The sequence below is a fragment of the Plectropomus leopardus genome, chromosome 2 (assembly GCF_026936395.1).
Source record: "Plectropomus leopardus strain MGB_pleo_1.0 chromosome 2, ASM2693639v1, whole genome shotgun sequence".
NCBI lineage: Eukaryota > Metazoa > Chordata > Actinopteri > Perciformes > Serranidae > Plectropomus > Plectropomus leopardus.
Window position 1 is genome coordinate 42,788,468 of NC_142177.1, and position 27,395 is coordinate 42,815,862.

General features: G+C 47.5%; 4 protein-coding genes and 1 long non-coding RNA gene across 12 annotated transcripts; 1 reads left to right on the forward strand and 4 right to left on the reverse strand.

Moving 5' to 3' along the window:
• Positions 1-413: 413 nt before the first annotated feature.
• mkrn2 (makorin, ring finger protein, 2) lies at positions 414-9,878 on the reverse strand. Its single transcript, XM_088071178.1, has 10 exons — positions 9,674-9,878; positions 8,662-8,790; positions 8,262-8,395; positions 7,100-7,234; positions 6,292-6,467; positions 5,328-5,393; positions 5,097-5,245; positions 3,553-3,663; positions 818-962; positions 414-721 (listed from the first exon to the last, which is right to left on the reverse strand). The coding sequence occupies exons 1-10, from the start codon at positions 9,697-9,699 to the stop codon at positions 554-556; spliced, it is 1,239 nt and encodes a 412-aa protein (XP_087927304.1). The 5' UTR covers positions 9,700-9,878; the 3' UTR covers positions 414-553.
• A 699-nt stretch (positions 9,879-10,577) lies between these two features.
• ube2c (ubiquitin-conjugating enzyme E2C) lies at positions 10,578-19,030 on the reverse strand. 5 transcript variants are annotated; one of them, XR_015775199.1, is made up of 8 exons: positions 15,288-15,431; positions 14,516-14,629; positions 14,236-14,263; positions 13,996-14,082; positions 11,163-11,367; positions 10,844-10,903; positions 10,674-10,762; positions 10,578-10,640 (listed from the first exon to the last, which is right to left on the reverse strand). XR_015775199.1 is itself a non-coding variant. In XM_088071218.1 (7 exons), exons 2-7 carry the CDS (start codon positions 14,620-14,622, stop codon positions 10,725-10,727), a joined length of 525 nt encoding a protein of 174 aa, XP_087927344.1. In that variant the 5' UTR covers positions 14,623-14,629; positions 18,900-19,030; the 3' UTR covers positions 10,578-10,724. The 5 variants fall into 5 exon arrangements, 3 of the variants coding, with proteins under 3 accessions (XP_087927344.1, XP_087927330.1, XP_087927336.1); XR_015775196.1 differs by having other exon boundaries at positions 10,671-10,762; XM_088071218.1 differs by lacking the exon at positions 15,288-15,431 and adding an exon at positions 18,900-19,030 and having other exon boundaries at positions 10,578-10,762.
• On the forward strand, positions 17,076-19,944 carry polr2j (RNA polymerase II subunit J). The gene is made up of 3 exons (XM_088071224.1): positions 17,076-17,279; positions 18,926-19,034; positions 19,766-19,944. The coding sequence occupies exons 1-3, from the start codon at positions 17,137-17,139 to the stop codon at positions 19,865-19,867; spliced, it is 354 nt and encodes a 117-aa protein (XP_087927350.1). The 5' UTR covers positions 17,076-17,136; the 3' UTR covers positions 19,868-19,944.
• On the reverse strand, positions 19,167-19,778 carry LOC148190308 (uncharacterized). 4 transcript variants are annotated; one of them, XR_015775202.1, is made up of 3 exons: positions 19,648-19,736; positions 19,316-19,577; positions 19,167-19,281 (listed from the first exon to the last, which is right to left on the reverse strand). It is a non-coding gene; the product is annotated as an uncharacterized LOC148190308 (long non-coding RNA). The 4 variants fall into 4 exon arrangements; XR_015775203.1 differs by having other exon boundaries at positions 19,214-19,381; positions 19,414-19,543; positions 19,648-19,778; XR_015775200.1 differs by having other exon boundaries at positions 19,214-19,413; positions 19,448-19,577.
• On the reverse strand, positions 19,945-26,729 carry dnttip1 (deoxynucleotidyltransferase terminal interacting protein 1). Its single transcript, XM_042513903.2, has 13 exons — positions 26,369-26,729; positions 25,582-25,652; positions 23,827-23,923; positions 22,920-23,018; positions 22,763-22,822; positions 22,628-22,684; positions 22,457-22,515; positions 22,249-22,291; positions 21,286-21,344; positions 21,081-21,141; positions 20,703-20,774; positions 20,249-20,304; positions 19,945-20,170 (listed from the first exon to the last, which is right to left on the reverse strand). The coding sequence occupies exons 1-13, from the start codon at positions 26,441-26,443 to the stop codon at positions 20,062-20,064; spliced, it is 918 nt and encodes a 305-aa protein (XP_042369837.1). The 5' UTR covers positions 26,444-26,729; the 3' UTR covers positions 19,945-20,061.
• Between the last annotated feature and the right edge of the window lie 666 nt (positions 26,730-27,395).

Below are 27,395 nucleotides of genomic sequence, written 5' to 3' on the forward strand. Positions count from 1 at the left end.
GGACGGACAGAATAACGTCACACAATCCTTCACAGCAGCAATGTTGAAAGTGACGCCATTCATCAGCCGTTGTTTGGGGAATCAACTATTTTATCACATCAAATAAAACATCAACAGTCTGAAATAAAACATCAACAGTCTGAAATAAAACATCAACAGTCTGAAATAAAACATCAACAGTCTGAAATAAAAACATCAACAGTCTGAAATAAAACATCAACAGTCTGAAATAAAAACATCAACAGTCTGAAATAAAACATCAACAGTCTGAAATAAAACATCAACAGTCTGAAATAAAACATCAACAGTCTGAAGGAGGTCGGGGGAGGTCGGGGGAGGGGAGAAGAATGGTGTTTCTGTTTCTTTGTCGGAGTAAGCAAAGAGAGAACTTAAATCAACACAACACCACAGAATGAATTCACACTGACTGTTTTTACTTATTCACACAATAAATAAAATAACAGATCAATAACCAATAACCAAACACACCAGAGAGCTGCAGAGTGATGACATGGTTTTACATTTCAATGACTGGTGCGGACTGGTCCGGTCTCTACTGGTCTGCAGTGGGCGGGGTCTCTGGCCCGTCGCTGCTCGGCCCCGACATCTGCATAAAGAGCTCCCTTAGCTCTGTGATGTCATCATCGAGAGACGGCAGGGGCGGGGCCGGCCGCTGCTCGCGCTCCTCGATAAAATCCCACAGACGGACGCTGTTCATGAACTGAAAAATAAAACAGAGTTAATAAACTACAAATCCCAGGAGCACTGAGCTGATGAACTACAACTGTGGCTCAAAATGGAGGCAGCAGTTTCTGACCCGGACATTCCCCTCGGAGCTCAGCTGTTTCCGCGGCCGGTCCGGTTCTGCCCGGGTTCCATCCGGGAAAGCGTGAAGATACAAACACTTCCCTCCAAACGGACACGAACCACGACCCTGATCGAAGTACTTACAGGACTTCTTACTGCAAAGACAGGAAATGACACCATCATCATGAAAAGCCCTTCTGTGTCCCTGTGCTCTGAGACAAAAGAGAGACGGAGGACAGCAGAGAGTCATACAGGAGAGAGGGAGGACGGAGGAGAATCATACAGGAGAGAGGGAGGACAGCAGAGAGTCATACAGGAGAGAGGGAGGACGGAGGAGAGTCACACAGGAGAGAGAGAGGAGGATAGAGAGTCATACAGGAGAGAGGGAGGACGGAGGAGAGTCATACAGGAGAGAGAGAGGAGGATAGAGAGTCATACAGGAGAGAGGGAGGACGGAGGAGAGTCATACAGGAGAGAGGGAGGAGGACAGAGAGTCATACAGGAGAGAGGGAGGACGGAGGAGAGTCATACAGGAGAGAGGGAGGACGGAGGAGAGTCATACAGGAGAGAGGGAGGACGGAGGAGAGTCATACAGGAGAGAGGGAGGACGGAGGAGAGTCATACAGGAGAGAGGGAGGAGGATAGAGAGTCATATAGGAGAAAGGGAGGAAGGAGGAGAGTCACACAGGAGAGAGAGAGGAGGATAGAGAGTCATATAGGAGAGAGGGAGGACGGAGGAGAGTCATACAGGAGAGAGGGAGGACGGAGGAGAGTCATACAGGAGAGAGGGAGGACGGAGGAGAGTCATACAGGAGAGAGGGAGGACGGAGGAGAGTCATACAGGAGAGAGGGAGGACGGAGGAGAGTCATACAGGAGAGAGGGAGGAGGATAGAGAGTCATATAGGAGAAAGGGAGGAAGGAGGAGAGTCACACAGGAGAGAGAGAGGAGGATAGAGAGTCAAACAGGAGAGAGGGAGGACGGAGGAGAGTCATACAGGAGAGAGGGAGGACGGAGGAGTGTCTTACAGGAGAGAGGGAGGACAGAGGAGAGTCATACAGGAGAGAGGGAGGACGGAGGAGAGTCATACAGGAGAGAGGGAGGACGGAGGAGAGTCATACAGGAGAGAGGGAGGAGGACAGAGAGTCATACAGGAGAGAGGGAGGAGGACAGAGAGTCATACAGGAGAGAGGGAGGAGGACAGAGAGTCATACAGGAGAGAGGGAGGACGGAGGACGGAGGAGAGTCATACAGGAGAGAGGGAGGACGGAGGAGAGTCATACAGGAGAGAGGGAGGACGGAGGAGAGTCATACAGGAGAGAGGGAGGAGGACAGAGAGTCATACAGGAGAGAGGGAGGACGGAGGAGAGTCATACAGGAGAGAGGGAGGAGGACAGAGAGTCATACAGGAGAGAGGGAGGACGGAGGAGTGTCTTACAGGAGAGAGGGAGGACGGAGGAGAGTCATACAGGAGAGAGGGAGGACGGAGGAGAGTCATACAGGAGAGAGGGAGGACGGAGGAGAGTCATACAGGAGAGAGGGAGGACGGAGGAGAGTCATACAGGAGAGACGGAGGACAGCGGAGAGTCATACAGGAGAGAGGGAGGACGGAGGAGTGTCTTACAGGAGAGAGGGAGGACGGAGGAGTGTCTTACAGGAGAGAGGGAGGACGGAGGAGTGTCTTACAGGAGAGAGGGAGGACGGAGGAGAGTCATACAGGAGAGAGGGAGGACGGAGGAGTGTCTTACAGGAGAGAGGGAGGACGGAGGAGTGTCTTACAGGAGAGAGGGAGGACGGAGGAGTGTCTTACAGGAGAGAGGGAGGACGGAGGAGTGTCTTACAGGAGAGAGGGAGGACGGAGGAGTGTCTTACAGGAGAGAGGGAGGACGGAGGAGTGTCTTACAGGAGAGAGGAAGTGAACATCTTTGTTATTTCACTGAAATCTTACTATTGTCCTAATTTCACTTCAGCAATGATCGAATTTCTTGAGTTATGTAACACTGTGAGGGGGAAACTGTACTGTACCACTGCTGTCACTGAAGCTCGGGGAATTTGGATCTCATGGGTGCCTGTAGGGATTTATTTTAAGTCTACATGTAAACGTTGCCAGAACTGTTGCTATTTTTATTTATTTATATTTTTGGAGGAGGAGAAACGCCTCTGTGGGCATCTGCAGCTGATTTATCTCCGGGCAGCAGAGCCTCACTCAGTGGGCGGTGCTCTCCTTCGCTCAGTGGGCGGGGCTCTCCCTCGCTCAGTGGGCGGAGCTCTCCTCTGCTGCAGGCAGCACAGCGGGGCTACATTCCCATAGCTAGTATGCTAGGTGGCTACGTGTTAGCATTACTAACGTCACGTATTATGAATGAATTTATGAGATTTTAATGTCCCTCTAAGTTTAACATATCTGGCGTTTCAAATGAGTAAAAACCCACATTAAGTTAAATCAACGCTCCGATCTCCGCTCTGTGCCGCCATTATGACAATTATTTTTGAAGATTGCGGGCGCGCAAGGAATCTTGGGAAATAGAAGGCCATGAAGGATAGTAGCGATGTGTCCTCCAAACAGAGGGAGAAGAAGGACGCATTTTTGGGCTGCATAAGAAGGAGAATTCGAATTCGGACAGCCTTCACACAGTGTTGTGATGCAATCGACCTTCGAATGCAGCCTCCGAAGGATGCGGACCCTGAACTGGGACACGGCTAATAAATTCTGTGAGACTGGAGTTCATTTCTGAATCATGATCACCTGACTCCAGACTTGAAGAGCTCGATGAGCTGGTCCTTGCTGTCTTGGTCCTCCACCCAGCAGACCGAAGGGATGACGAACTCTGAGATGACTCGACACTCTGGACACGACCTGAGAGACAGAGACATGAGACACGAGACACAGTCTTCCAGGGTATTCCAGAAAGCATGTTATGTGAAAACTCTGAGTATGATAACCCTGAGATGAGAGAAACTCTGAGTCAATCACCAATCCAATCGATATCGAAGCAGAATTATTACGCAGTGCCTTGCGTTGGGAGAGGATGTTCAGATCTCGATTGGATGTGCTTTCATTCCCCGATGATTATTTGTTATAATAGCAGTTTTTCACTCAATCATTGATCTTAATAACATTCTGTGGCCGTCCAGTCTCACACACCGCAGACGTGCGCTCACCTCAGAACACATTTTGTGCATCGTGCTACGTTTTTATAATTAGTATATCACCACATTTTAGTACACCAATCAATGATTCCAATAGGTATAAAATAAATAAAAATTTGAAGGAAATATAAAACAAATATATACAAAATAATAAAATAAAACAAAATTCCAATACTAGATTAAATTTTAAAAAAGCATCTTAAAAGCTAAAATACCAGCTTAAAATAAAAGACAGTAAACCAAATCAATAATAAATATCAGTGAATAAAAGTCCCGTCCCCACACGTGTGTCACCATAATCTAACCCACAATCATCACAGTAACTCTCAGGCCCATAAACAAAGCTCCTGTGGTGTTTTTGCTGTGAGCTTTATATCAATATTAAATATGAATGTCCTCAGCAGGACATGAGTCCAGAGGACATTTATGTGTCCAAACAGCATCCTGTTGGCCTTTAAACGACTACACGTTCAAACGGCCGCCGAACGAAGATTTACTCCGTTTAACGTCAAATACGAATCAAACCAAAGTGAGGTTGTGATCACGGCGGAGTGAAATCCGTCGACCTTTCTGAACGATGTTTTTATAGATTTCATTTTCAGCTGCTTCAGAGAGCGTTTTCCCCCTGAGGACCTGAACCCAGATGAAGACCAGCATTTATCCTCTCCCTCACTGCTTCACCTGCACGCCGCCGTTTTAATAAAGCGCGCTTAGTGTTCGCTCGACGCTGCGTGCGTTCAAACGCGTCTGAAGTTGACACAGACGACACGGGCGGCGATTTTCTCCCATGATGCTTTTCTCTCCTCAGCTGCTGCAGCTGTTACTATTCTTCCTGAATATGAGCTCGTGTTCTCCGTAGGCAGCACGAGGACCTCGAGCTCCGACGGGCTCGAGGAGCTCGGTTTCTGTTTGTCGGCAGTCGCCGCGGTGAATCGAGGTATCGGGGCTCTGTTGATGATGGCTTTTTATCGAGGTCGTGCACGCGCCGAACTCAGAGTGAACACGCTCAGAGCTGATTGGACGGATTCAGATCGGCTGAACCGGAACCGAATACTAAGTTTTAGGGTTAGACTCAGCGTTTGATGAACCTCCTTTCTGGAATACCCCCCTAGACTCCGTCCAACATGAACAGAGTCTTACTTGATGATCTTGTTGCTGAAGTTTCGAGTGCAGCGCCACTGACGGATGCAGGCCAGACAAAAGGTGTGACAGCAGGAGGACAGAATGCCAAACCTTCGGTCCGACGGGTTCACCTTCTGCACCACCACCTCCATACAGATGGAGCACACCTGGAGAACAACAGCAACAACAACATCATAAGTTACTGTTACAGTCCCAATACAAATCTAAAAAACAACTGACTGAGCCCACCTTATCCTGACTGAGCTGAGCTGCAAATGCCTTTTCCATGTCAGCCTCAAACGCCAGCAGACACATCTGCAGAGAGACAGACGGACAGACAGACAGACAGGTAAATAAAACCTGTAGCAGTGTGGAATGAGTTGTGTTTTGGGTGTCAGTGCTCATCATGAACTGTATTTATTTTAGAGCACTAATTTTGTCAGTACTTGTATGTTTTATGTATGCAGAAGCTTCCCAGTTTCACTGGTTTGTTGACTCTACAGGTCTCTTCCTACAGGTCTAAAATATGACCAAAGTGAGAGCTGTGTCTGCAAACTCAGCATTTGGTCAAAAACGTTCCCACTGGGTGTTGGCCTCCCCCAGGGTTGTTGCCGGTCACTGCTCCTGTTTGTGATATTTATGGACAGGATCTCTCTACAGATCTCAAGGTGCAGCCATGGGGAGGAAGTGGTCCAGTTTGGGGACCTCAGAATTGCATCTCATCTCTTTGCAGATGATGTGGTTCTGTTGGCTTCATCACACCGTGACCTCCCAGCATACACTGGGCAGATGAGAGTCAGCATCTCATGTCTACACCGAGTTGAAGAGAATTTCTGCCCCCAGAAATGGAGTCCTAATATCTAAGGGTCTTGTTATCATTGAGGGTAAAATGGAGCATGAGAGGGACAGGAGGTTTGGCATCTGAAGTGATGCAGGAGCTGTGGTGGACTGTGGTGGTTCAGAGGGAGCGGTGGTGGACTGTGGTGGTTCAGAGGGAGCTGATCCAATAGACTAAGCTCTGAATTTACTGGTCCATCTCCATCCCACCCCTCAGCTCTGGTTCTGAGCTCTGGGTAGTTTCCTCTGTACAAAGTCTGGTCTCCGAGAGACGGGGAGGAGCTCAGACGTCTGAAAAGCCGAAGAAATCATCCTAAAAAAAACTAAATCACCAAACTGCTTCTTTAACTCTGTCAGGTTAAAGTAACGTGCACACCTTCTCATGCGCTCTTCTCTGTTCGGGGTCGTGCGGGTGGAGCACCTGCAGTCCGCACACCTCGCACCGGTCGCCATGGAGATATGTACAGTTTTCTTCATAATAACAGTGTCCAGCGGCGGCGTAGGGACACAGCTGGAGGACGTCCTGGTAAGCCCCGCCCACAGGAGGAGAGGCTTCAGAGAGCACAGGTAAACATTAACAAGACAAACTTTATCAATCAGGACATCACATCAAGTCAAGTCAAGTCAAGTCAGTTTTATTTATATAGCCCATTATCACAAAACATGGTTTGCCTCAGAGGGCTTTACAGTGTACGACATCCCTCTGCCCTTAGACCCTCACATCACAGAGGAAAAACTCCCCAAAAAGAACCCCTGTAACGGGGAAAAAAAAGAGGAAGAAACCTCAGGAAGAGCGGTAGAGGATAGTGAGGGATCCCTCTTCCAGGACGGACAGACGAGCAATAGATGTCGTAAATAGCAAATGAAATACAATCATGGCAAAAAAGGAAAGAGAAAGAGAGAGAGGGAGAGAGAGGAGGAGGGGGGGAGGGGGGCACAGCAATAATAGAAACAGATGCATGTCATATTACAATAACGGTAGGTGTGAAATTAGTAATTGCTCTCTATGATGATGTTGAGGGAGATGATAACAGTCTCATGCATATGTGAAAGGGAGGTGTCCAAAGGCAAGATCACAGCATCGGCACAACCAGGACCAGACCACGATCAGGGCGAGCGATCATGGACTATTTATTACATCACAAACAACTACCAGCCAATCAGAGGCCGCTATTTTATCTGACCTTGTTCCTTGGCTGAGGCGTCCAGACCTGTCCTGATGGCGTCCACGTACGACTGAGGAGCTGCTGCCGTCGCCCCCGTGACCTCTGACCCCAAACTGTCTGCTGGACACCCAAACATACTGTCCACACCCAGGACTGAGACACGGACAGACAGACAGGAGGACAGACAGAGAGAGAGGACGAAAGAAAGACAGACAGGACAGACAGAGAGAGACAGGAGGAAAGAAAGACAGACAGGAGGACAGAGAGAGAGGAGAAAAGAAAGACAGACAGGAGGACAGGGAGAAAGACAGAAGAGACTCTTTCAAAACAGATTTCCATCTAACAAATAACTAAAATAAGTCTGATGTCCTGTTTGTCTCTGATCAGCAGCGTCTGTCTCCATGACAACAGTCCATCTGAGGACAGCTCTGGTAGAGGAATAAATGTCCTCCTGATTGCTTCAGACAGAAGACTTGTTTCCGTTTTGTTATTTGACATAATCGACCATCAGATCCTGATACACAGACTGGATCACTGACCTGGACTTAAAGGAATGGAGCTAAACTGGTTTAAATCTATTGATCCAATCGTTCTCAGTTTGTTCATATTATTGATCAATGGTCCGTGCAGGCTACAGTCTGTTTCGGAGTTCTGCGAGGTTCTGTTCCTCGACAATCTTTTTCACTTTACCGATGCTTCCCCCCGGAAACATTATTAGAAATCACTCTGTAAATTTCCATTATTATGCAAGTGATGCACAACTGTATCTTTCTATGAAGCCAGATGAAACCAATCATCTCGACTACAAACATGCCTTAAGGACATAAAAGCCTGGATGAGACGTAATTTCCTGATATTAAATTCAGACAAAACTGAAGTTATTGTACTTGGCCCCAAACACCCGTGAACTCCCACAAGTCTCTACGTAGGCTTTCCACTTGATAAAGCTTATAGTTAAGGCAGGCTCAGAGTTTCTTCTTTCATAAAGCTTACAGTTAGGGCTGGCTCAGACTTTCATCTATAATAAGGCTCATAGTTAGGGCTGGCTCAGACTTTCATCTATAATAAGGCTCATAGTTAGGGCTGGCTCAGACTTTCATCTATAATAAGGCTCATAGTTAGGGCTGGCTCTTAGATGTGCAAATCCAACACAGATAATACATCTGAGTGTGTCAGTCACCTCTGTCTCTGAGGACCACCGTCTTCCTTACTCCACCTCTGACTGAAGCCCCACCTCTTGTCCCTCCAACACCTGCGTGATTCTCTGAAACTCCTCCCCCTCCTCCTCTGGATGAAGATTTGATGTGGTCATACCTGCAGTGAGGTCAGACACACCTGAATACACACAGAAAGTGATGTAACCACTAACAGGGCGCCATGTAACTGTTTCCCTTCAGTGTGGTAATGATCAACTGAGGATTAGATGTTACCTGTCAGGAGAGTGTTACCTGTCAGGTGTTTTCTGTCAGGAGAGTATTACCTGTGAGGTGTTTCCTGTCAGGTGAGTGTAACCTGTCAGGTGTTTTCTGTCAGGAGAGTATTACCTGTCAGCTGACTGTTACCTGTCAAGCGAGTGTTACCTGCAGCGCTCTCCGTAGGCACACACTCCTCGCTGGTAAAACTTGCAGATGGTGGAGGGTTTACTGTTGGTCGGGTCGTGAGAGAACAGACAGCGACTTCCCTCTCTGCACACACCGTGGAGGAAATACCTGCATGACATCACACCTCTTACACCTGCTGCACAGGAAGTAATGTTTGCAGCTTCCAATAAGTACACTCACCATGGAAACGGAAAAAAATCTGCTCTCTGATTGGCTGGGAGATTACCTCTCTCCTCCTCTCCTCTCTCCTCCTCTCCCTCTCTCCTCTTCTCCTCTCTCCTGCTCTCTCTCTCTCCTCCTCTCTCTCTCCTCCTCTCCTCCTCTCTCTCTCTCTCTCTCCTCCTCTCTCTCTCCTCCTCTCCCTCTCTCCTCCTCTCCTCTCTCCTGCTCTCTCTCTCTCCTCTCCTCTCTCTCTCCTCCTCTCTCTCTCCTCCTCTCCCTCTCTCTCCTCCTCTCCCTCTCTCCTCCTCTCCCTCTCTCTCTCTCTCCTCCTCTCCTCCTCTCTCTCTCCTCCTCTCCCTCTCTCTCTCTCTCCTCCTCTCTCTCTCTCCTCTCTCTCTCTCCTCTCTCTCTCTCTCTCCTCTCTCTCTCTCCTCTCTCTCCTCTCTCCTCCTCTCCCTCTCTCTCCTCCTCTCCTCTCTCCTCCTCTCCCTCTCTCTCTCTCTCCTCCTCTCTCTCTCCTCCTCTCCCTCTCTCTCTCTCTCCTCCTCTCCTCCTCTCCTGTGGGAGGGACTAAGTCGCGACTGAAGGAGGTTTGGAGTCGTGTTAGTGTAAAGAGGAGCGCCTCCTGTGTCTTACCTGTCGTACCTGGAGGAGCGCGAACAGGCTAGCTAACGGCTAACTGCTAAAAACATTAGCACGAGGCTAACGCGTCACACAGACTCAGCGCGCGACACTGAGGGACAGACAGATGGGGGTAAGACAGGTGGGGGACATGCAGATGGGGGACAGACAGATGGGCGACAGACAGATGGGGGACAGACAGACTCACCTGCAGGTCACCTGTTTGGTGCTCATCGTCCTCGCGGAGCTTCGACGGCTGCTTCCTCCCAAGTTGTCGAGTTGGTGTCCCGCCCAAACCGCTCCGACTGGCGGACGCGGTCTCGGCAGAAAGGTTCCTACGGCGTCTGTCTGACGGTACAATATTTCATTTCCGGCAGTCACGTTCTGTCTCTGTGTACTTTGTTTGGTAGTCCGGCTGCGCTTACAAAGTATACTCTTTTGAGCGCAGTACAGCACACTCAGGACATAGTACTTCTTCATAATACTGCGCTCTGAACTTTGACCCTCTCTCATATAACTGTTACCATGGAGATAAAACAAATCGACATTTGCCAAACTCAGCAGAGATGGAGGTTAACCCGGAGAGCTCTTCATCACGTAACAACGTTTAACCCTTAACTTACAACTGCATACACGGTGTACTGTCGTACATATACAGTACATGCTGGTTTATTAGCCTCCACGTGCTTCTGTCTGTCACTGATCTTCATTTATTTTTTTTGGTTTTTATCTGAATGATTTATTTTGTTCATTTAAACTATAAATATTCTATTATGACCATGTGACTGGTTATCGGGCCCCTAATGTCCTTCATCATCTTCTGTCAGCTGTCACCCGGCCCTTTAAGGGTTAACGTTAGTACATGTTAAGGGGGTCTGCGTGCATCTGACGGTCCCTTATAAACAAAAATTACTTAACTATTATATTAATATACAAAAATCTATCCACTAAAAACAAAAATTAATTCAGTAATTAACAACTAAATTACTAATAAACAAACGTTAATTTACTAATATGATGGATGGAGTATTTATGGAGTATTAGTAATTCTCTGGGGGGGGGCATGGTGGCTCAAGTTTCTATCCAATAAAGAGTCTCTCGGCATCTGAGTGTTGAATTAAGAACTTTATTTATCCGGCGAGGTGAACAAACATAAAAATATGGTACAAACAGATAGAAGAAGAAGAAGAAGAAGAAGAAGAAGAAGAAGAAGAAGAAGAAGAAGAAGAAGAAGAAGAAGAAGAAGAAGAGGCACCGCCTCACTGCTGGAACGTCGAGTGCAGGTGAGCTTTAAAGGCTGAAAGAGACACAGCAACTGTTAGACTACAACTCCCAGAAGCCCCTGCTGCCCCTCTGACCCCAGGACTAACACTCTCACCTTCCTGATCGTCCCAGAGCTCGGCCGCCGTCGTGTTCAGAGGACTGTCGTTGTTTGGCTCTGAAACACAAAAACAAACAAGTTACAGCAGAGATCTGCAGAGCTCAGACTGTTGACATTCATCGGGACCCCCTGTCCGCCGGGACCCCCTGTCCGCCGGGACCCCCTGTCCGCCGGGACCCCCTGTCCGCCGGGACCCCCTGTCCTTTCTTCTTTACAGTTTCTGGTGATTTTTAAGGAAACACGCTGTAGCTTCAGAGGACGTGTTTTCTAACACGAGACAGACAGACAAGGTTGAGCAAGGACACAGTGTCTTTACCTCCCAGCAGGCTCTGGATGGACAGCAGGATGGAGCGGACGTCGTACAGCGCGGACCATTTGTCCTTCAGGATGTCCAGACAGATGAAGCCCTGCTCGTCCACGTTGGGATGGAAACAGGAAGTGACGAACTTCACACGAGGAGCCTGATACGGATAGCCAGCCGGGAACTCCAGGGACAACCGGAACCTGAGACCCTCGTACACCTGAGACAGACAGAGGACACAGAGACAGGTCAGGGAGAGACAACCGGGACCCGAGATCCTCATACAACCTGAGACAGAGAGACAGAGGACACAAAGAGACCGTCCACCATCAGTGTGTTTCAGTGATCTTACGGATATTTCAGTGGAAACACAAATGTTGATGACACTCAGCCATCCAACACAGAACATCCGCTCTATGTGTCGAGGGCCGCTCTACGTGTAGAGCTCAGTAACGTTTACATGTTGCCCGGGCAACAGCTGTGAGATTGAGCTGTTTGTGTGGGCAGAGCCAAAAATAAATCTTTAAATAGAGCTACAGGTCATAGATGTGACGCTGGTAGAGCTACAGGTCATAGATCTGATGCTCGTAGAGCTGCTCTATGAACATCACGGTGGAGGAGGAGCTGTTTGGGATTATTTTATTAACAGAATCACAGCCAGGATGACTCACTGCGCCGCCTCCACTGTGACGGTGCTGAAATATTGTCGCTCTGTTTGGTCATCTGACTTCTTCGACATTTTTCAACATAGAACCTTCAATCAAACATCAATGAGCTCAATCAGGACACACGTGATTATATTTTTATCTTTCGTAACACTCAGAATTTTAGAAATATTCAGCGTTTTAGGGAAATGTTCCCTGTTTAAAGAACAGTTAGATTTTCAAAGATGACATAATTTCAGCTCCTCTCCTCATTCAGAGTTAAAATGTTCCTCATCTTCTCGACATTCAGCATTATATCCAACTTGCAAACCCCTTTCATAGTTTCTGAGTTGGTGAAGCTCATGTTTGGTAAAAACTGTTCACGCCGACAACTTTCACTCTACAGACCTCAAACTTTGCTGAAAACAGAGAAAAACTCTCCTCTTTCAAACTGTGTTGGTTAAGAAACAATCACACTCACATATTTGACACAGTGAGGCTGAAAGTGAAGAAACTCCTCCGACTGACATAAACCTCACAGTAAACTGGCGACAGTCTGTGATCACGCTCACACGTCTGACGCTACGGACACAAACTGAGGACAGAAACATGATCGGCGCATCCTCGTTCTGAATCACATGAAAACACGAAGAGCTGAAGAAGCTTCAACTGAGACTCTGAAGTTCACTGTGTTTCATGAGTAATATTCAGCATTTCGCTGATACTCTGAAGTCCTGAACACCTTCAGCTCCTCATCCTGCTGACTCTCACACGCTTAACTGCAGCAACAGCTTTTCAAACTACTCACACCTTTACACTGTGTTTTCACATTACTGCTATCATTCAACACTATGACCTTCACCTTTAACCCTTTCCCAACATTCCTGCTCAGGCTCTAGTTTACCTGCTGTTGATGGTTTCAGTGAAATGAACTGAAGAAGCTCACTGAAACCTTTTTACTGTGTGAGCGCTCTGACGGGAAGCTGAACCAGGGTTTATACAGCAATCCTTAAATTAAATTTAATACCTTTTAATACCTTTTTCACTACCTTCAGATTTTTTTTAAAAAAACTGTCACGACACTAAGTGTCAAGTGTTAATCAGCAACACGTATGGCCCGGCTTTGTTGATCCTGTCGACAAGCTGTTTTTTGAAAAACGGCGCTAATCCAAACTTGACCACGTACCCGGTTTTGCCACAGGTAAACGTCTTCACAATGTTGGAGTCGGGAAACATTGCTTTGAATAGATCCGCAACTCCTTCATTCGAGTGGAAGGAGTGGTGTTTGACAGCTGTGTTCAGACATCACAGAGCCTCCGCGCAATGTTGCCGTGGTGCCCAGAGTCACCCGGAGGTCAGACGAAGTTGCAGGAGGAGCAGTAATGCTGGCTTGACCCGTGGCACTAGCTTGTGATGGTTGTGGTGGTGCAGCAGCACACAAAATTGAAACATCCAGAGTTGACTGCTGTCGCCAACCGCGCATTGCATTTGTGTGTTTCGACGATTGCATGTGTGACCTAAGTGCGTTAGCTCCCATCCAGTTGACGTTTATTGTTTTTTTACACACTGAACAATAAGCTTGCCGGTTATTTCCAAGAACAGGCCTCAGCCATTCCTTAAATGTTGGGTCTTGCATCCAGCCGTGCGCAAATTTGCATTTCCCCATCACGACGACTAGGTTGTCTGGCCGTTGAAGTAAAAAGCGCGAGCCAGTCCACCCTTGCTGGTGAGCTGAGCGCGCGCGGAGTGAACCGACCACAGAATATGACGTCAGCATCAAACATACAAAGTAGAAGATCTTTGATTATGTGCTGAAGCCCACTCTAACGCGAACTTTAACGGAAAGAATTTCAATCAAAATAGGACACATCGTAGTCTGAAAAAAACAATACCTATTTTTTAAAAAAATGATACCTCTAAAACTAAATTTAACACTTTTAATGGCCTTAAATTTGGCAATTTTGATTTATCACTTTTTAATACTTTTTAAAACCCCGCAGAAACCCTGTGAACGCATGCCGACGGTAACAGGTTTCATATCTGAACCAATCAGAGCTCAGTCTGAGAGTACGTACCGTACCGTCTGAACCAATCAGAGCTCAGCATGTGAGTACGTACCGTACCGTCTGAACCAATCAGAGCTCAGCATGTGAGTACGTACCGTACCGTCTGAACCAATCAGAGCTCAGCATGTGAGTACGTACCGTCCCCTGAGCGCCGTCGATCGTCCCGATCCATTTGAAGAGATTATCTGACTCTGGAAACGCCGAGATCCCTTTATCGCCTGACATCTGCAGCGTCAGAGAGATGTGATGTCATCATTACATCATCAGTCTCACACACGTCACATGATGTCATCATTACATCATCAAAACACACAGATACAGATGAGGTGATGTCATCATATGTATTAAGCGTGTATCCTGTGCCAGGTGTAAACTCACCATGAGAGTCATGAGCTCCTGCTGCAGCCTGCAGACACACACACACACACACACACACAGATCAATACACTGCTCACTCAGACATATACTATATACAGTGTGTATATACAGTCATAGACAACTGGTCTGGCGTGTCTCTGACTGGTCTGGCGTGTCTCTGACTGGTCTGGCGTGTCTCTGACTGGTGTGGCGTGTCTCTGACTGGTCTGGCGTGTCTCTGACTGGTGTGGCGTGTCTCTGACTGGTCTGGCGTGTCTCTGACTGGTGTGGGGCGTCTCACCGCTTGGACACGGAGCTCCTGGCGGCACTGCCGCTGCTCTCGCTGCCTTTCAGAGCCGCTGTGGACGAAGCTGCTGCTGATGGGTCCAAGTTCTGAGAGGACGCCATAGTACTGCTGGGGACACAGAGACAGACAGTCAGAGACAGAGAGAGGGACATACAGAGAGACAGTAAAACAGACGCAGTCAGAGGGACATACAGGCAGTCAGAGACAGCGAGGGACATACAGAGAGACAGTAAGACAGACACAGTTAGAGACAAACAGACACAGTCAGAGACAACAGACACAGTCAGAGACAGAGAGGGACATACAGAGAGACAGTAAGACAGACACAGTTAGAGACAAACAGACACAGTCAGAGACAACAGACACAGTCAGAGACAGAGAGGGACATACAGAGAGACAGTAAGACAGACACAGTCAGAGACAAACAGTCACAGGGACAGTCTGTCTGTCTCAGTGGATAAACTCGGTTTGTCCTCTCGGTATTGTTAGGTCACAGCAGCTACATGTTACCGTTCAGACACAGACACACGGCCCGGTGTTACCGGTCCAGGGTTCGGTACCAGCAGCGTGTTTTAGCTTGATGCTAACGGCAGTTAACGGTGTTTAGCGTTAGCTCCTCCGGCTAACTGTCGGTTAGCTCCGCTGTTAGCTGTCCGTTATTCACCACAGAAACAAACACCGACAGGTAAACAGGAACACACAGACAGCAGCCGGGGGACAGCCGAGGGACAGCCGAGGGACAGGAGCGGGGCAGCTGAGGGTTTACCTGTGGGACGCTCCGTGTGTCGGTCTGTTAGCTCTGTTAGTTCCGTTAGCTTCGTTAGCTCGGTTCAAACTGAGCTCTCTCCCGCCCCCCGGTTTAAACTGACTCATCCTCACAGCGACAGCCAATCAGCGGCCGAGCTTCAAAAACAAACCAGCTCCCACGGTCCAATGAGAGAGGCGCAGCCGGAGGGAACAGCGATGTGATTGGACGGCGGGGACGACATTTACTGTGACGTCAGAGTCGGTGCAAACGATTCAAAAACGAACTTTATGTTTTTGTAACCAACACATTTTAAATATTCATGTTTTTTTTCCCCAAACCGATTTTTTATTTATTTATATTGACATGTATAAACACATATGAATGTATTGACCCGCACTGAATATGGTGAATTTTTAGAAGTAAATATAAAAACGTTTACGTGGTTAAGTTCAACACTAGAGTGGTGAAGGAAGGACATATTTTTTAGGCCAACCAGGAAGTTAGCATCGCACTGGTTCCCTCCTCAAAAACCTTTTCGGTTATCACCAAAAATAAGCTCTGTGAGGAGCACAAGTTTATGATACTAACACGCTTTGTTCAGCATGATAATCTCCACAGATGAATTAAATCACCAGAAGCAAAAAGCTATTGTTAGGTTATACACAAACTACCTCGTGGTCGCACGTATTCAACGTCACAACGACAAACACTGTAAAAACACGTTAAAACACGATTGAAAAATATTATAAACAGATAAATGTACACGTTTGAGTGCGACTGTAAAGCTGTAACAGCAGACAAGTGGGTTTACTGAGTTTCTGTGTCCACTGTGACGACGTCCAACGTCCCCAACAAACACTGTAGTCCCATTTAGCCACTTGTGAGCAACCGCCTTTTTTAAGACGAGTAAAACCTTAAAAGTTCAAAAATCAGGTTTAAGCGGACATATTTTATGTTGCAGAACAAAACGTCTCAATATCTTTAACCTGTGTAAACCACAGACCTGATTTAAGGCATTTTACAGAGACTTTTGGAGAAGGGAACCAGAAGCTAAGAGGCTAACAGACTTCCACATTTTAGGAATCATTACTTCACCTCTCTATAATTTATGATTTAGGATGAACGAGGGGATTAACAGAAACTGGCACATTTAGGGACTGTTGGTAATTTATGGGAGGGGAACGGGGGGCATGTCAGATCAGTTTTTATTAGAGATCAGAGCCCTTTAAGAGAGGGTTAGTCTTGTTTATCCTTGTGCACTAGCAGAGATGGCAATTTCGAAGATAGAACTGTTTCGAAACGTTTCGTCACTTACCCAGTCTCTGTTAATGAATGAAATTAAATTAAAATGAAAATGAATTAAAATGTTAAAAAATAACTGTAGCATCGGATAAGACAATGTCATTAGGCCACATAGCTAATAATGATATGAAATAGTCACTACAAGATTTGATTTGATTTGATTTGATTTGATTTGATTTGTTTGACACCTGTTGAGGTAGGCTCGGGCTGAGGAAAAGGGAGCTTACTACAAAAACAATGACAAATGGGTGCAATGCAAGCTTCTACAGCAGAAAGCAATGTAGAGCGAACAGGTTTCAAAATGTTTCAAAACAATGGTTTCAAAGTTTCTAATTTGCCATCTCTAGTTTTTAGTCCTGAGGAGGGACTGATATGTCATTTTGGCTGTAGAAAAGGGACAGGTGTGCACTTTAAATGGCTGGATGTTGGATTTCATCCAAATCTGATGTTAAAATACGAGATTTCATCCAAATCTGTCTGCTGTGAAGGCGCTCAGTCACGTGACCGGAAGTGGAAAACGTGATGTTGTTTTGATGGAGGTGTTTCCGGTCGGTAGTCGGTGAAGATGAACGCGCCTCCCGCCTTCGAGTCGTTCCTGCTGTTTGAAGGCGAGAAGAAGATCAGCATCACCAAGGACACCAAAGTCCCCAACGCCTGTCTGTTCACCCTCAACAAGGAGGACCACACGCTGGGCAACAGCATCCGGGCGTAAGAGGCTACATTTACCGAGCTAACACACCGAGCTAACACACCGAGCTAACACCGAGCTAACACACCGAGCTAACACCCCGAGCTAACACACCGAGCTAACACCGAGCTAACACACCGAGCTAACACCCCGAGCTAACACACCGAGCTAACACCGAGCTAACACACCGAGCTAACACCCCGAGCTAACACACCGAGCTAACACCGAGCTAACACACCGAGCTAACACACCGAGCTAACACCCCGAGCTAACACACCGAGCTAACACCGAGCTAACACACCGAGCTAACACCCCGAGCTAACACCCCGAGCTAACACACCGAGCTAACACACCGAGCTAACACCGAGCTAACACACCGAGCTAACACCGAGCTAACACACCGAGCTAACACCGAGCTAACACGCCGAGCTAACACCGAGCTAACACACCGAGCTAACACACCGAGCTAACACCGAGCTAACACACCGAGCTAACACCGAGCTAACACCCCGAGCTAACACACCGAGCTAACACACCGAGCTAACACACCGAGCTAACACCGAGCTAACACTCCGGTTTAACGCGCCGAGCTAACACGCCGAGCTAACACCGAGCTAACACACCGAGCTAACACCGAGCTAACACACCGAGCTAACACGCCGAGCTAACACCGAGCTAACACACCGAGCTAACACACCGAGCTAACACGCCGAGCTAACACCGAGGTAACACGCCGAGCTAACACCGAGCTAACACACCGAGCTAACACCGAGCTAACACACCGAGCTAACACACCGAGCTAACACACCGAGCTAACACCGAGCTAACACTCCGGTTTAACGCGCCGAGCTAACACGCCGAGCTAACACCGAGCTAACACACCGAGCTAACACCGAGCTAACACACCGAGCTAACACCGAGGTAACACGCCGAGCTAACACCGAGCTAACACACCGAGCTAACACACCGAGCTAACACACCGAGCTAACACCGAGGTAACACGCCGAGCTAACACCGAGCTAACACGCCGAGCTAACACCGAGCTAACACACCGAGCTAACACACCGAGCTAACACACCGAGCTAATACCGAGCTAACACTCCGGTTTAACGCGCCGAGCTAACACCGAGCTAACACGCCGAGCTAACACCGAGGTAACACGCCGAGCTAACACCGAGCGAACACACCGAGCTAACACACCGAGCTAATACCGAGCTAACACACCGAGCTAATACCGAGCTAACACGCCGAGCTAACACCGAGCTAACACGCCGAGCTAACACCGAGCTAACACACCAAGCTAACACCGAGCTAACACACCGAGCTAACTCATCGAACTAATACTGAGCTAATACACCTAACTAACAAACAGAGCTAGCAAACAGAACTAATACACCGAGCTAATATAGAGCTAACACACCGAGCTAATATAGAGCTAACACTCCAAGCTAATATAGAGCTAACATACCTTGTTGAGGGTTTGTTAGCCTATCAGCTCGGTGCGTTAGCTCAGTATTCGCTAAAGTGAAAACTTTCGGTGGAGTTGGTGTGAAATGTGTGGCGGATATTTACTGTCACAATCTGACTTATTGATAATTCTGTTAAACATCAGGTAACACCTCACCAGGTAAACACCTCACCTGCTCTGTGTGTGTGTTTCTCTCAGTCAGCTGTTGAAGGATCCTCAGGTTCTGTTTGCTGGTTATAAAGTTCCTCATCCGCTGGAACACAAGATCGTCATCAGAGTGCAGACCACACCTGATTACAGCCCACAGGTAACACACACACACCTGACTACAGCCCACAGGTAACACACACACACACCTGACCACAGCCCACAGGTAACACACACACACCTGACTACAGCCCACAGGTAACACACACACACCTGACTACAGCCCACAGGAAACACACACACACACCTGACTACAGCCCACAGGTAACACACACACACACCTGATTACAGCCCACAGGTAACACACACACACACCTGACTACAGCCCACAGGTAACACACACACACCTGACTACAGCCCACAGGAAACACACACACACACCTGACTACAGCCCACAGGTAACACACACACACCTGATTACAGCCCACAGGTAACACACACACACACCTGACCACAGCCCACAGGTAACACACACACACCTGACTACAGCCCACAGGTAACACACACACACACCTGACCACAGCCCACAGGTAACACACACACACCTGACTACAGCCCACAGGTAACACACACACACCTGACCACAGCCCACAGGTAACACACACACACCTGACCACAGCCCACAGGCAACACACACACACACCTGACTACAGCCCACAGGTAACACACACACACACACCTGACTACAGCCCACAGGTAACATACACACACACCTGACCACAGCCCACAGGTAACACACACACACCTGACCACAGCCCACAGGTAACACACACACACCTGACTACAGCCCACAGGTAACACACACACTTCATGGGTCCTTTATTTTGGCAGGAGGCGTTTACGAACGCCATCACAGACCTGATCAGCGAGCTGTCTCTGCTGGAGGAACGCTTCAGAGTCGCCATCAAGGACAAACAGGAAGGGATCGAGTGAAGCCCCGCCCTCCAATGACCTGACTTCCTGCTTGACTTTTGTTTATTTTTGTAAATAAAATGTGATGTCACATCCTGCTGAGTTTGGAAGATTTTATTTCTTTTTCTAAAAAACAAAGGGGGGAGGGGATCAAAGGTCAAGGAGATGGAGGGTTCGCGTTATCCGCAGGGTCAGAGGTCATGTGATCTGAGGGGTCAGAGGTCAGCGTCTCTCTGAGCCTCCATGGCTCTCTGCATCTTCTCCACCATCCACAGAGGAACAGAGAACGGCTTCAGCTCGTCCATCCTGACCTCAGGACACTCTCTGAAACACACACACATACGTTACCATGGTAACCACACTGAGAGACACACCTTTGAAGACAGGGGACAGCAGTCTCACCTGTACTCGTCACTGCGAGACAGATCCTGGATGTCCTCCTCAATCAGCAGGTAGGCCTGAACACACACACACACTCAGGTGTAACAGGTGTATTTCAGGTTTAACAAGTGTAACAGGTGTAGAGTGAGTGTTTCAGGTGTAGGTTAGGTGTTTCAGGTGTAGAGCAGGTGTAACAGGTGTAGAGTGAGTGTTTCAGGTGTAGGTTAGGTGTAACAGGTGTAGGTTAGGTGTTTCAGGTGTAGAGCAGGTGTTGCATTTGTAGTTTAGATGTTACAGGTTGTAGTTAAAGTGTTTCAGGTGTAACTTGGGTGTTGCAAGTATAGTTTGGTGGTGGGTGTAGTTTCAGGTGTAAATCAGATGTTGCATATGTAGTTCAGGTGTTGCAGGATGGAGTTCAGGTGTAGTCAGTTGTGTAACAGCCTGTCAGTATCTGAGATCTGATTGGTCGTCTCACCATCTTCCCTCCTGTCGCTCTCATGTGGTGTCTCTCTGCCAGCCACTGCTTATCCTTCGCATCTGCGGCATACTGACACACACACACACACACACACACACACACACACACACACACACACACACACACACACACACACAGAGTCACATTCAGAGACTGACTCACTTCCTGTCACCTGTCTGATAAAAAACCCAAAATATTAAATTAACCCATGAATGCTGAAACATGGCAGTTAAGTGCACTGATGGCTGAGACAGTGGACACGTCAGAAGCGTGTTGTTGTTCAGCTCTCAGGTGTAAACAGGTGAACGATCAGAAATTAAAACAGACACGCGACTGTGACATCATCAGGAGAATTAACACACACGGTTTGTTTACCTTAAACAGGTCGGCGTGTTTGATGTAGATGCGTCCTCTGGTCCCGCCCATCCCCAGCGCCCTGCAGTGACATCACAACATACCATCACTGACATACCATCGCCTGTTTGACACGTGACACTCCTCATGTTAACAACACACGGCAATAACATGTTAATATCATGTTTACACAATGTTTCCACATGTTGTTTACATGTTTACTCACTTGTTGGCTCTGGAGCCAAGAACAAACGTGCTGCCTTCGTTCAGTCTGGACGGATCCCACTACAACACACACACACACACACACACACACACACACACACGTTATTATCATCTGAGCTGCTCTAACATCCAGGTGAGTCCTGATATCTTTAAAATCTGTGTGTGTGTGTGTGTGTGTGTGTGTGTGTGTGTGTGTGGTCAGGTATGTGACAGTGTTCATTTTAGCAGCTATTTTAGATTTTTTCTCATTTTTAATGTTGAGACAAAAATACTTATTAGTTTTAGTCTTTTTAGTCATTTGTATCCTTTAGTTTACAGTTTTAGTCAACAAAAATTCAACCTTTTAGTCAAAGTGTTTTTTTTTTTATTTAAACTAAATCTAGTCAGGCCACTACAGGTCCCAGAAATTGTAATAACTGAGCCTCCTGCCTGTCAGACGCTGTGCAGGGAACAGATTTATATAACTGAGCCTCCTGCCTGTCAGACGCTGTGCAGGGAACAGATTTATATAACTGAGCCTCCTGCCTGTCAGACGCTGTGCAGGGAACAGATTTATATAACTGAGCCTCCTGCCTGTCAGACGCTGTGCAGGGAACAGATTTATATAACTCAGCCTCCTGCCTGTCAGACGCTGTGCAGGGAACAGATTTATATAACTCAGCCTCCTGCCTGTCAGACGCTGTGCAGGGAACAGATTTATATAACTCAGCCTCCTGCCTGTCAGACGCTGTGCAGGGAACAGATTTATATAACTCAGCCTCCTGCCTGTCAGACGCTGTGCAGGGAACAGATTTATATAACTCAGCCTCCTGCCTGTCAGACGCTGTGCAGGGAACAGATTTCGACATAGCTTTCATTGCTAAGATCTATTTTTGTTGTGGAACAAAAGGTCTCTGACTAAGAGTTTCTGTCATAGTTTTTGTTAACGAAAGTAATACAAGTTTGTGATGATGAGCAGACTCACCTTTGGTCCTTCTCTCTTGATGGGATCAGACTTTGGCTTCACTCTGAGGACAGGAAGTCACAGGGGGTCAGGTGGACAGACAGGTAGGTCAGGTGTGCAGAAAGTTGGGCAAATGTGCAGGCAGGTGGACAGACAGGTAGGTCAGGTGTGCAGACAGGTGGGCAGGTGTGCAGACAGGTGGTCCACCTGTCTGATGTCAGATACTCACTGGGTGGAGAAGGTGTGAGTACGGTCAGAGTTGGATGCTGCAGGGGGACGTGTCCTCCTCTGCAGAGACACAAGGATCACAGGTAAACATGCAGCCAGCCTGTCAGTCAGGTGCAGGTAATGTCACCTAGTCACCTGACAGCCTGACACACAGGTGTGGTGGTGGGGGTACCTTCTTTAGAAGTGGACTTCCTCTCTGGCTGTAGTCCTCGTCAGCAGGTCTGGACCTCTGAGGGACAGAGACAGAGACATCAGACCTGCACCAGGACACAACATGCTCCTCATGCTCTCATTGGTCCGATCCTACCTTGATGGCAACTTCTGGCCCCGCCCTCTTCACCTCCCCCTCTGGAAACAGCTGTTTGGCCTGGTGATGACATCACGGGAAACGCTCAGGAAATGACAGACAGCTTCACAGGTGAGTACAGGTGGTCACATGACCAGACAACAGGAAGTAATCTCACATGTTCCAGAACGTTCCTGCAGGCCTCTTTGATCAGCTGATCCGTCTGAACGTCCTCGCCGACATTCTCCTTCACGTTCTCAGCGGCTTTCTCAAAGAACTGCAACACAGAACGGCCTGATGAGCAACACAACGCCAGCACACCTGCAACACACTGACAACTGCAACACACCAACAACACACCTGCAACACACTGACAACACACCTGCAACACACTGACAACACACCTGCAACACACTGACAACACACCTGCAACACACTGACAACTGCAACACACCAACAACACACCTGCAACACACTGACAACACACCTGCAACACACTGACAACTGCAACACACCAACAACACACCTGCAACACACTGACAACACACCTGCAACACACTGACAACTGCAACACACCAACAACACACCTGCAACACACTGACAATTGCAACACACCAACAACACACCTGCAACACACTGACAACTGCAACACACCAACAACACACCTGCAACACACTGACAACTGCAACACACCAACAACACACCTGCAACACACTGACAACACACCTGCAACACACTGACAACTGCAACACACCAACAACACACCTGCAACACACTGACAACACACCTGCAACACACTGACAACTGCAACACACCAACAACACACCTGCAACACACTGACAACACACCTGCAACACACTGACAACACACCTGCAACACACTGACAACACACCTGCAACACACCAACAGATTTCAAAATGAATAAGTCGCTCTGGAACACTAAAATCGGATAAATTGAGAGCTCTGTGGTGTCTGCACATTTCCTGATTCAGCTGTTGGACTGGAACTGAAAAAAGTGGATCAGCACGTCCCTCGTTCCCTCCTGCTCACACCTGGATACACATGCCCCCTGTAGGACCCCTCACCTTATGGTACTTCCTGAACACAGCCATGATGTCATCGTTAAAGCTGGGCTGAAGCACCGCCCTCAACAGGTCCATGGACACCTGAGGATCCGTGTAACTACACACACACACACACACACACACACACACACACACACACAGCAGATATCAGTGAGTGGTTTTATATTCATGTATTTCTGATCTACGCTCAGTTAAAAACAGGGATGGGTACAAAGAGACGGTGTTAACTGGTTCGTGATTGGGTCGGTACTGAAGTACTTAAGCTTGGTGACAAACGGTGTTGCTGTTGGTATTTATGATGTTAACTGTGTAATGTTCATTCACTCTAACGAAGCCCTCAGGAAGTGCGCCGTGCGTTGATGCAAAATGTTTATAGTGGCTGAAAGATGAATCGCAGCGTTTGAGTCGTTCCCGTGGCGACACTGGTCCACAGAGACTTTTGCTTGTTTATTAACACGAGGAAAGAGACGTCTGTAAATCAGTAAATGATTTTTTATGAGCATCAAAACCCACGAAACGTCTTCTGTCCCTGTCTGGATGTGAACCATCCGGTTTGATAACATTTGGAAAGTCTAAAAGAGCTGCAAGATTACATTTTTTAGGCCGCCATTAAAGCTAGCCGAGGCACTAATCCAGGAGTCAGTCGCTCCGTCGGTGAGAGTTTACAGCTCAGCTGCGCTCGGCCGCTGTCCTATGGGCCAGCAGATCTGGGTATTTTACACATTTCTAAAGCATGTGCCAATTAACAGCTGTCATAGGAATGAATGAGGCCCCGCCCCCACAGCTGTATCCAGATTTCACTATAACAAATCCATCCAACAGATCTGCCAACCCGCCCCTGATGATGACAAAGCTGCCACCATCATCATCGTGTGATGTTCATTGCTGTGTCGCTGCTCTGCTCGGAGTTAAGTAAACGTCAGGTAAGACCGGACGAGAGCGTGGGCTCACTTTTCTGAAAGTCTCGACCGTGAAGCAAAATGCTCTTTGTGTCAAAGTGAGGCTGCAGTGCAGCGTCTGTGATAATGCAAAAACGGTGGTCGGGCGGTCGAGTCCTCACGCCCCAGCGGCTCCGATGGCTCTCAGTAGATGGAAGTCCAACACGTTAACCATCACGAAACGAGGTGACTCAGGAAAAAACAGCAGAGCGTCACAGAGCTGCTGCCGAGTTCATCCTGAAAGACAAACCGTCACCTCAGGGGAGTGAAGCTGGTTTAGGTCTGATGGAAAACTGCTGCAATGAACGCGCAGACGTCTGTGTGGAACACAATGTAACGTGCAGACGTCTGCGCAGACGTCTGTGTGGAACACAATGTAACGCGCAGACGTCTTCATGATAAGTTTGTTTTCATGGGTTATTGAATTATGACTGACAGCCTGACATCCAATCCATGCCCTCATATTCAATGGAGCTGCTCACGATTGGTCGGACAGCTGTTTTGGTGGGAACTCCCCCACCGTGGATATTGTTACTGCGCAGATGCAGGGCTCCCAATGACATCACCCTCGTAAGACGGTAACGCTCGTACCCGGGATATTTTAACCTCATTTCAGCATAGCAGGGGTTAGTGAGGATGTGTCATCCATCTTTATTTACAGTTTATGGTTTGCACCAGTACAGACAGTCCTCAGCAGTCTGGACCGGTCCAGTCTGGACCAGTCCTCAGCAGTCTGGACCGGTCCAGTCTGGACCAGTCCTCAGCAGTCTGGACCGGTCCAGTCTGGACCAGTATATGAATAAAGCAGTAAACTGACCTGACAGTCATGTGCGAGCGTCGTCCTCGGCGGTGAATCTGTCGGTGTTTGATCATCACGTTCCACGGCCTCTACACGCACAACATATCAATGACTTCATCAATAACTGATCACTGATCAATAAACTTACATCAGTTCACATCCAAAGTGAGAAATGTTAAACATCACGCTCTATTAACCAACAAACACTTTGATTCATCACCCAAAACTGATCAATCACAACATGACTGATACATGATCAATAATGACCTGAAGCCATGACGTCATCAGAGCTCACCGCTGAGCTCACCGACACCTCTGTGACGTCAGCTGCTGATCGACAATGTTTAAACAAGAGCTAAAAAAAACACAGCCTGCATCCCAGAATACCAATAACAGGATTTATGAAATAAATATAAAATATCATGTCATACTACTAAATGTGTAATTATTTAAAATGTCATACTACTAATAAAATTAATAGTTAATATGTCATACAACTAATAAAATAAATATTATATATGTCGTACAATTAATAAATATTCAATACAACTAACAATTTATTTTTAAAACCACTCATGGAGTAGATAACTATTAAATATTATAAAATAGAAAATACTGCGACATTATACAATAATATCCTGTAATACAGGAAAAGTAAATTAGAATGAAATAATAAACAATAATAAAATGTTATCACATACAATGACGTCATATGATTCCGTAAATTAAAGTTACGATAATTCTGAGTTAGCAGTTAGCAGCTAGCTGTGCTAACGTGTTAGCGGTCGGTGGCAGCGGCCCGTACCGGACTCTGCTCCGGCTGCTCCGGTCCGTCCTGCTCCAGCCAGTCCCGGCCTCCCTCACTGCGGTGGGCTCCCATCGTAGAAACGGGTCTGACCCGGTCCGGTCCGGTCCTGAACCCGAGCTAACTCTGTGAGGCTAACAGCTAACTGCTAACAGCAAACAGCTAACGAAGCTAGCAGCTAGTTTAACGGTTCACAGTTTCAGAATCCCGCAAGTTCCCGCTAAATTCCCGCGAGTCCGGTTGCTGACGGAGACCAGGAGGCTGACAGATGTTTACTGATCAACTGGTCGGCAGATTATCGATCATCGACACCGAACAGTGTTTGATTCAGGAAGTTACACCTCCTTTCTACTTCCGCTGCCAAGACTCTGGTTAATCACTTCAGAATAAAAGCACGATCCCCCAAAATCCTAAAACACAGTTTAATAACCAGTTTCATTATTATTTATTGATTATTTTTAATACCGGTATATCATACTTATTATTATTGATGTTGCTGTGCGGTGCATCATCACAGCTGTGGTTCGGTCTCTGAAGATAATCTCAGCCGTGATGAAACACAACACGCGACCTCCACGGTGACATTACTGTCGTACAACAGTCTACCAGCATCTTTTATTTGTTAATAGTAACAAGTAACAACAGATTATGATTTGTTTGTTTATTTAATGATTTTTTGGCTCCGCCGACACAAATAGTTCTGCATAACTGGATGTGACAGCTGTTGCCTAGCAACACATAAACACTTCCCGCAGGCTGCCGGCTAACCTGCGTTAGCTCGGTCTGCTGAGCGTCACCGACATTTATCTCCGTGTTTTCAGTGAAATCTGAGTCTGTTAACGGACACTTTGAGATTCACACCAGTTAGTCTGATCGGACGAGCGTGTCCCTGTCTCATCAGCGTGTCCCTGTCTCATCAGCGTGTCCCTGTCTCATCAGCGTGTCCCTGTCTCATCAGCGTGTCCCTGTCTCATCAGCATGTCCCTGTCTCATCAGCGTCTCCCTGTCTCACCGCACATCACTGTAA